The sequence below is a fragment of the Chiloscyllium plagiosum genome, chromosome 19, assembly GCF_004010195.1.
Source record: "Chiloscyllium plagiosum isolate BGI_BamShark_2017 chromosome 19, ASM401019v2, whole genome shotgun sequence".
In the NCBI taxonomy this organism is placed as follows: Eukaryota; Metazoa; Chordata; class Chondrichthyes; order Orectolobiformes; family Hemiscylliidae; genus Chiloscyllium; species Chiloscyllium plagiosum.
This window is the reverse complement of record NC_057728.1, coordinates 63,308,726-63,318,685: the sequence shown is the minus strand read 5'-3', so window position 1 is coordinate 63,318,685 and position 9,960 is coordinate 63,308,726. Positions and strand designations below refer to the sequence as shown.

At 45.0% G+C, this 9,960-nt stretch overlaps 1 protein-coding gene across 1 annotated transcript in view; it reads left to right on the top strand.

Moving 5' to 3' along the window:
• The window catches only part of slc17a8 (solute carrier family 17 member 8), an 84,723-nt gene that overhangs the window by 68,887 nt on the left and 5,876 nt on the right, over window positions 1–9,960 (top strand). Inside the window, exons 10-11 of the mRNA XM_043708722.1 lie at window positions 4,474–4,584; window positions 6,204–6,331. Of these exons, the coding sequence (XP_043564657.1) occupies window positions 4,474–4,584; window positions 6,204–6,331 (239 nt within the window). The remainder of the gene's footprint in view (window positions 1–4,473; window positions 4,585–6,203; window positions 6,332–9,960) is intronic.

Below are 9,960 nucleotides of genomic sequence, written 5' to 3'. Positions count from 1 at the left end.
CACACACACACACATACACACAGACACAGACACACATACACAGACACACACACACACAGACACAAACACACATACACAGACACACACACAGACACACATACACAGACACACACACACAGATACACACACACACACACACACATACACACTCACGCACTCACACACACACACAAAAACACACACACACAGATACACACACACACACAAACAGATGCACACATTCTCTCTCACCCCCACACACACTATGGAACATTTGTTGATTGCTTGCAGTGGGGAGGGGTGTGAAATTTAAATCATGTTGTTTCTATATCACAACCACAGCTATTCAGCCCTGTGGGCAATGCTAGTGTTTCTGTTCATCGTGAACTTCCTCTTGCTCCATTTTCATCTCATCTGATCAACTATCCTTCTGCTCTCTTCTTCCTCATGCATTTATCCATCTTCCCATTAAATCTGTCAATGCTATCCAACATAGTTACTGTCTGTGGGAACGAGTCCAACTTCTAACCATTCTCTGAGTAGGAAAGGTTTCCTCTGAATTTCCCATTGAATTTATTTGTGACTGTCTGCTATTTATGGGGGGAGGGGGAGGTTCTGATATATTTTTGGACACCCCTCAAATGGAATTATGTTCTCCACATCAATCCTACTCAGTCTGCGGAATTATGAGGCAGAGATTTGGCCAGAGTGTGGGGTGGGGGAGTTGCTTCCTCTTAACTGACCAGCTGTGAGATTTCCAAACCATGCCATCTCTGCGTGCCGAGTCAGCCTGTGCACTGGGAGAGGAGGAGCTTTGTAAAACTCCTCACCCTCTGACACGCTGCCCTTTCGATCTCTGAGCGATGGCCTTCTAAGTGTTTTCAAGAGGCAATGAAATGTCTGAAATCTTCTGACAAGACAATGACCATTGCTAGCTTTTGCCATGGCAACCACTGACAAACCAGTGCCGAGACAGTTGACCTTTACCTCTTTCTGCAATCAGTTTTTTTCCCCTTTGTCAACACGTGTAGGATCACGGCACTGAAGGAGGCCATTCTACCCCTCTGGCCTGTCCTGGCTCTTTAAATAAAAGCTGTTCAATTAAGCCCATTTCTGTGCTCTTTTCCGACCAAATGTTTTCCCTTCAAGTGTTTATAGAATTCCTACAGTGTGAAGCAGGACATTTGGCCCATTGTATCCACACTGACCCCCTGAAGAGCATGGCAGCCAGACCCATCCCCTGCACCTTATCCCTGTAATCATACAGCTCCAATGGCCAACCCACCTAACCTGCACATGAAGTCAGACAGCACAGGAACAGGAACTTCGGTGTGGGAAGAAATTCACACAGATACAGGGAGAACGTGCAAGCTCCAATATACAGTCACCTGAGGGTGGAATTGAACCTGGGTCCCTGGCATTGTGAGGCAACTGTGCCGCCCCGCCCAATTATCTGATTCCTCGTTTCAAATTTCCTTTTCAATCTCTTCCCATTTCCTCTTAGGCAGATCATCGAGGGCCCAAGGGCCTGTACTGCGCTGTATTCTTCTATGTTCTATGTTCTATGTTAGGCAGGTCATTCCAGATCATGACACCTCACTTCATTTCTGCTTCTTTCACAAGTTACCTTCAATCTCTGTTTATTGGTTAACAATGGAAAAAGTTTCTCCTCACTTGTTCTATCAATGCTCACTGAGGCTCCTCAGACAGCACCTTCCAAACTCATGATCACTTCCATCTGGAAGGACAAGGGCAGCAGACACAAGGGAACACCACTCCCTGCAAGTTCCCCTCCAAGCCCCTCACCATCCTAACTTGAAAATATATCATTCTTCCTTCAGTGTAGCTGGGTCAAAATCCTGGAATTCCCTCCCTAAGGGACATTCTGGGTCTACCCACAGCACATGGACTGCAGCGGTTCAAGAAGGCAGCTCACTCCCACCTTCTCAAGGGCTACCAATCAATACTAGCTCAGCCTGTGGGACATAAATCCCTTGAACAAATAAATTTCAAGAAGTGTGATTGAAGGCAGTCAGCATGGCTTTATGCGGGGTAGGTCATGCCTCACAAATCTTATTGAGTTCTTTAAGGAGGTGACAAGACAGGTTGACGAAGGTCGAGCGGTGGATGTGGTGTATATGGACTTCAGCAAGGCATTTGATAGGGCTCCCCATGGTAAGCTCATTCATAAAGTCAGGAAGTATGGGATACAGGGAGATTTGGCTATCTGGATTCAGAATTGGCTGGCTGACAGAAGGCAGAGAAAGGTTGTAGATGGAAAGTATTCTGCCTGGAGGTCAGTGTTGAGTGGGGTCCCGCAGGTTCTGTTCTTGGGCCTCTGCTCTTTATAGTTTTTATAAATGACTTGGATGAGGAGGTTGAGGGGTGGGTTAGTAAATTTGGAGGTGCCGTCGATAGTATAGAGGGCTATTGTAGGCTGCAGTGCGACATAGACAGGAGGCAGAGCTGGGCTGAGAAATGGCAGGTGGAGTTCAACCTGGATAAATGTGAAGTGATGCATTTTGGAAGGTCGAATTCGAATGCTGAATATAGGATTAAAGACAGGATTCTTGGCAGTGTGGAGGAACAGAGGGATCTGGGTGTGCAAGTACATAGAGCAGCTCTACAAGTGCCTGGTGAGACCACACTTGGAATATTATGTCCAGTTCTGGTCGCCCTACTATAGGAAAGGTATAGAGGCTTTGGAGAGGGTGCAAAGAAGGTTTACCAGGATGCTGCCTGGACTGGAGGGCTTGCCTTATGAAGAAAGGTTGAATAAACTTGGACTTTCCTCTCTGGAGAGAAGGAGGAAGGAGAGGAGACTGATCAAGGTATACAAGGTAATGAGAGGAATAGATAGAGTCAATAGCCAGAGACATTTCCCCAGGGCAGGGTTGACTGGTACGAGAAGTCATAGTTTGAAGATATTAGGAGGAAGATATAAAGGAGATGTCAGAGGTAGGTTCTTTACACAGAGAGTTGTGAATGCATGGAATGTATTGCCAGTTGTTGTGGCGGAAGCAGAGTCATTGGGGACATTTACGCAACTGCTGGACATGCACATGGATAGCAGTGAGTTGAGGGGTGCGTAGGTTAAGTTACTATATTTTACATTAGGATTAAATCTCGGCACAACATCGTGGGCCAAAGACCATGTTCTGTGCTGTACGTTTCGATGTTCTAAGTGCCCATGATCTCTACTTTAAGGAGAACAATCCCAGCTTCTCCAGTCGCTCCACAGAGTGAAAGTCTCTCACCCCGGTCCCATTCCAATAACTCCTGTCTGCAATCTCTCCGAGGCCTGGATGTCCATCCTAAAGGGCAGCGTCCAGGAACATCAAACATGCAAAGGCTGACATAAACTACATATGGAACTAAACTAAAAGGGAAGGATTGCAAGAGCTGGGTATCTGAAAATGCACGCAGAGAACGCTGGAGAAACTCAGAGGTTTCTGTGGAGAGAGAAACAGAGTCAGTGTTTCCAGTCTGGTGTGATTCTTTTTTGGAACCAGTTCTATTGATCTTTCCCACTACACAGAAACTGTCAGACCTGCTGAGCTTCTCCAGCACTTTCTGTTTTTATTACAGAGGAAACTAGAAAGCACTAAATGTTTTCAAGAAGGTGTTAGACATAGAGACATAGAGATGTACAGCACGGAAGCAGACCCTTTGGTCCAACTCAGCCATGCCGACCACATATCCTGAATTAAACTGGTCCTATTTGCCAGACTTTGGCCCCTATCCCTCTAAACCCTTCCAATTCATATACCCATCCAGATGCCTTTTAAATGTTGTAATTGTACCAGCCTCCACCACTTCCTCTGGCAGCTCATTCCATACACGTACCACCCTCTGTGTGAAATAGTTGCCCCTTGGGTCTCTTTTATATTCCTCCCCCCCCCCCTCACCCTAATCCTATGCCCTCTAGTTCTGGACTCCCCCACCCCCAAGGAAAAAAAGCTTGGCTATTTATCCTATCCATGCTCCTCATGATTTTATAAACCTCTATAAGGTCACCCTCTGACACTCCCAGGGAAAACAACTGCTAGAACTAAAGAGATCAAAGGGCAAGGGGGAGAAAAGAGGAACAGGGGACTGAGTTGGATGATCAGCCATGATTATGTTGAATGGCGGAGCAGGCTCGAAGGGCCGAATGGCCTACTCCTGCTCCTATCTCAATGTTTCTACATACTGTGCATGGGTGATCAAAAGCTTGATTAAAAACATGGTTTGTTCAGATGGCCTTAAAGAATGAAAAATAGATGGAGAGGTTGAGGAAGGGAACTCCAGAGCTTTGAGCTTTGGCTGATGAAGGTTCCTCCATTAAACCAAACATGAGAGCCTTTACTTCCAAACAATGCTGCACTGGGAGCCAATGCAATTATCCAGGCAATTGGTACAGGGGACTGGCAATGAACTGGGATAAACACAGTATATTACGCAGAGGTTGAAGTGATGATTCCAGACACTAACATAACATCTTATTTTCTTCAGGATTTGGTATGGAGGCTACCTTACTGCTGGTTGTTGGTTACTCCCACACCAGAGAAGTTGCCATCTCTTTCCTGGTGCTTGCTGTTGGATTTAGTGGATTCGCAATTTCTGGTGAGATTTCCTACATTCTGATCATCCCAATTTCAGGGTTCTGTTTATTGGTTCGGTTTGATGTGTCTTTCCCATCACAAGCTGCCCTCACCATGGGCTGAAAGACCAACTCCCTGAGCTGGTTTGGGACATTGGGATAGGAGGAAGACATTCAGCCCCTCAAACCAATGTCAACTTTCAGCTAGATCTTGGCTTGTTTATAACTTACCATGGCTCTGTGAGTTAATATGTGGGATTTCAAACATTATTTTTATGGGGTTTAGGCATCTCCAGTGAGGCCAACATTGTTACCCATCTCTAATTGCCCTCAAACTGAGTGGCTCTCCAAATTGGGTATGGGAAAGGGCATCGGTGAACAAGGTAGGGTTTATGCTAAATAACAACGTCACCATTGGAGTAACACTTTGTTCCAAATTTACTTTAAAATTAAATTTTCACCACCAGCTTTGGTGGGATTCGAACTCAGGTCCCCAGGATGTTAGCCTGGGTTTAACATTACATTAACTAATTCAGGACGTCACCACCTCCCCATAAACATAGCCCAATTTTGGTTTTGCTCTGGTCTGAGAAAAGCATAGACAATCAACACGGTTAATTGGATCGCAGGCCAGTGTGTAAAACTAAATGCAATCCATTCCCTGTTCCAGAAATACAGCATCATGCAGATCTGTCCTGTACACACAGATTCTCACAAATCTCAACAGACTCCCCTTACAAGTGTTCCCAGTGCTTCATTAAACCATGTCCTTCCCCCATGAATCTTAACAATATTAATGGCATAACATTAACAAACACATCTTATACAAAAGGAGAAACTGATTCTTGGCTGGAGGTTCAGTGACCAGGCAATTGGTTAAAGAATCAATGAATGAGTTTTTTTTTTAACACAGTGACCAGTGAATTGGAAGGTGCAGCCTAAAAAAAACAGTGGAAAGGGATTCAATAATAACTTTCAAAAAGTGAAAAGACTGAATTTGCAAGGCTATGTGGGAAGAGTAGGGATGGTGGGACTAATTGGCTCGAGGTTTTTAAGAGGCAGGAGATTCACTTTGAGCTCAGTGGCCTCCCAATAGCCTGCATCACTCTCCAGTTTAAGGCAACAATTGGGCTGTGAGGGGGAGTGAATGAGCAATGGGTTCAGGAGCATTCTCTCTGGGCATGTGGAATTGAGGACATCCTGTTCACTACTCCCTAACCACAGGCCACGCTGTACAAAGCGTGTATTCAGGATTCAGGGACCAGGACACAGGCTGAGAAAAGCTAAAGGCAATTCCATGGACATGACCTTGCCGCACACTCATGTCTATTGAATCAAGGGATCATGCCCAAGTACTAGTGTGGGTCCACAGGGTGACTGTAAGGAATCCAGTACCCTTTCCATCGTCGTAGCTGGCCAGGAATCTCTCCTGCCCTTGTGGCATTGGAAGGATTTACAAGGTGTTAGGAACTCAAACTTCCTTGGCCATCAAGTTTTGGGATGGGACTTGAATTCAAAGCTTCTAGCTCAGAGGCAAGGACGTTACCCACTGTGCCTCCTGTTGGGTTGTATATGACAATGATTTAGCTCTGTAATCTATTCCTAACTGATCAGGATTGTACCACATTGTTATTGAATCCAGGGTTCAACGTGAATCACTTGGACATTGCCCCTCGTTATGCTAGTATCCTGATGGGGATATCCAATGGTGTGGGAACACTGTCGGGAATGATTTGCCCACTAATCGTTGGAGCAATGACATCGCACAAGGTAAAGCTAACATTCCCATCTGCTCCTGAATGACAGTTTCACAGCAAAATCGAAAGAACTGCAGAATGCTGCAAATCAGAAACAAAAGCAGAAGATGCTGAAAAAGCTCAGCAGGTCCCGCAGCATCTGTGAAGAGAAATCAAAGCTAATGTTTTGGGTCCAGTGACTCTTCCTCAGAGGTTCCTCAGGAAAGGAAGCATTAACTTTAATTTCCCTTCATAGATGCTGCCAGACCTGCTGAGCTTTTCTTGCAATTTCTGTTTTTGTGAAGATTGCGGATGGCACGGTGGCACAGTGGCACAGTGGTTAGCACTGCTGCCTCACAGGCCCAGAGACCCGGGTTCAATTCCTGCCTCAGGCAGGTCTGTGTGGAGTTTGCACATTCTCCCCGTGTCTGCGTGGGTTTCCTCTGGGTGCTCTGGTTTCCTCCCACAGTCCAAAAATGTGCAGGTCGGGTGAATTGGCCATGCTAAATTGCCCGTAGTGTCAGGTGAAGGGGTAAATGTAGGCGAATGGGTTTGGGTGGTTGCTCTTCGGCGGGTCGGTGTGGACTTGTTGGGCCGAAGGGCCTGTTTCCACACTGTAAGTAATCTAATCTAATCTAATTTCTCAGCTGCTGGACTGTGTGGTGTTCTGAGCAGCACACTTAAGGATAAATGGCGAGGTGTGAGGGAGGCTTCAGAGGAGATTCACCCAGGACAGTGGTGAACCTGTAGGGTAGGGGAATTCAAAACTAGGGGACATAGGTTTATACTGAGAGGAGAAAGGTTTAAAAGGGACTCGGGAGGACAACTATTTCATGCAAGGTGGTTTGTATGTGGAACGGAATGCCCGAGGTAAACAGTAGGTGCAGGTACAATTACAACTTTTAAAAGACATTTGGACAGGTACATGAATAGGAAAGGTTCAGAGGGATTTGAGCCAAACACAGGCAAATTAGGACTAGTTATTTTGGGGAAATTGGTCAGCATGGACGAGTTGGACCGAAGGGTCTGTTTCCATGCTTTATAACTCTATGACTCTACCCCAGAAAGCTGTTGAGGCCAAAACATCGAAGGTTTTCAAGAAGGACTTACATATAATTCTTAGAGCTAGGGGGATCAAAGGGTATGAGGTGAAAGCAGGAACAGGGGATGAGTTGGATGATCAGCTGTGATCATATTGAATGGCAGGATGTTTGTTAATAGTATTAGACATTTGTATATGGAGGAGGGTGCAGATATCAATATAACAGAAACATACTGGTTTCAGTAGCATCTTGTGCTATTGATGTATTAATTTAATTATAATTTAAAAATATGACTTTGTCAGTTGATCCATTTGTTGTGGACCACAGTCTCATTTTCTGTTTCACACACCACGTGGCCTTAACAAGTCTGCCTTAAACCACTTGGTAGCACTCTCCCTTCTATATTTGAAAGTTTTCAGTTTTAAGATTATAAGACATGAGCAGACGTAGGCCATTCAACCCATCAAATCTGCCAGTCAATAAACTCATGGTTGATCTGATGATCCTCACCCTCCACTCCCAATGTGGACCAGAGGGAGTGCTGCACTGTCCATGCAATCACCTCCTCCTGATGGGATGAAGTACCCTGTCTACTGGACAGAAATATCAAGGAAGTGTAAAGACAGGGGTAATCCGAGATGGCTGGAACAGGCTTCTCCTTTTTGAGGTATTTTAGGTGTTAGAGGTGATTTTCTCGGATTCCAGGAGCAGCAATTACTGTTTTATATGCTGTTGCATTGTTTTGAAACTTTGGAGAAAAAAAAGTTTAAAAACAACAGCAGTTTTAAAAGGGAGAGGAACAGACAAAGGCAGCACAAGGTGAGGTCAGTGCAGGAGAGAGAGCAAGAGAGAGAGAGAGAGAGAGAGAGAAACCCACACTGCTCCTTGACCAGCAGTGAACCTGCACAGTTACTGCCTTTGCTGTTTGAATTCATGTATCACTGGACATTGGAGTGCGTCTGGGAAAATGAGCAAACAGTGAAATTCACAACTAATCTTGGAGGAACCTGTTTGGGAGAGATCACAGCACAGAAACAGAAGTGAATATTTTAAGTGTAGCCTTACAGTAAATCTGCAGTAGTGAGTAGGGTGGGTTCTTTCTTGATTATAAGTTTTATTGAGATATGCCTCTTGATTAAACTCAAAAATATAAGCCATAAGTATTAAGTTAGCCTGAAGCGGTGTTTTTTAGAGGAATAAGACCGTGCTATTTTCTGGGTCTGTAGATCGAAAGAAGCAAAAATGGCCCTTAGTTGAGTGATATGCTCTTCTTGTCAAATGTGGGAGTTTAGGGAGAATTTATGTGTCACTGAGGATTATATCTGCAATAAATGCTGTTGGTTGTGAATCCTATCATATCGAATGGATTGGGGAGACGGTTAGAGGCAATGAGGGAATTGCAAGAGCAAGGGGATGTGATGGATGGCAGTTATAGGAAGAGGGGAGAGCCTCCGATACAGTCACACAAATGGGTTAACTCCACGAAAGGTAAGAAAAGTAGGCATGAAGTGCAGGAGTCTTCTGTGGCTATGCCCATTTCAAACAAGTATGCCGTTTTGGAAAATGTAGTCATGATTTGGAGATGCCGGTGTTGGACTGGGATATACAAAGTTAAAAATCACACAACACCAGGTTATAGTCCAACAGGTTTAATTGGAAGTACACTAGCTTTGAGAACACCCTCCTTCACCTATCACCTGATGAAGGAGCGTCGCTCCGAAAGCTAGTGACCTTCCAATTAAACCTGTTGGACTATAACTTGGTGTTGTGTGATTTTTAACTTTGGAAAATGTAGGGCCTGATGGATTCTCAGGGGAACATAGCACGAACAACCAAGTGTTTGGTATTGGGACTGGCTCTCTTGCAATGACGTGTACGTCGGGTTCCAAGAGATCAATTGTATTAGGAGATTCTCTAGTCCAAGGCACAGATAGACGTTTCTGTGGCCAAAAGCGAAAAAGCAGAATGGTGTGTTGTTTCCCTGGTGTCAGGATCAAGGGTGTCTCAGAGAGGGTGCAGAATGTTCTCACGGGGGAGAGGGCCCAGCAAGAGGTCATTGTCCACATTGAAACCAACAACATAGGAAGGGAAAAGGATGAGATTCTGCAGGGAGAATACAGAGAGTTAGGCACATATTTAAAAAGGAGGTCCTCAAGGGTAGTAATATCTGGATTACTCCCAGTGCTATGAGCTAGTGAAGGTAGGAACAGGAAGATGGAGCAGATGAATGCATGGCTGAAGAGCTGGTGTATGGGAGAAGGATTCACATTTTTGGATCATTGGAATCTCTTCTGGGATAGAAGTGCCCTGTACAAGAAAGACGGATTGCATCTGAATTGGAAAGGGACTAATATACTGGTAGGGAGATTTGCTAGAGCTGCTCAGGAGGATTTAAACTAGTAAGGTGGGGGGTTTGGGACCCAGGGAGATAGTGAGGAAAGAGATTGATCTGAGACTGGTACAGTTGAGAACAGAAATGAGTCAAACAGTCAGGGTAGGCAGGGACAAAGCAGAGAACAAGGTAGGACTGAAAAATTAAACTGCATTTATTTCAATACACGAGGCCTAACAAGGAAGGCAGATGAACTCGAGGCATGGTTAGGAACATGGGACTGGGATA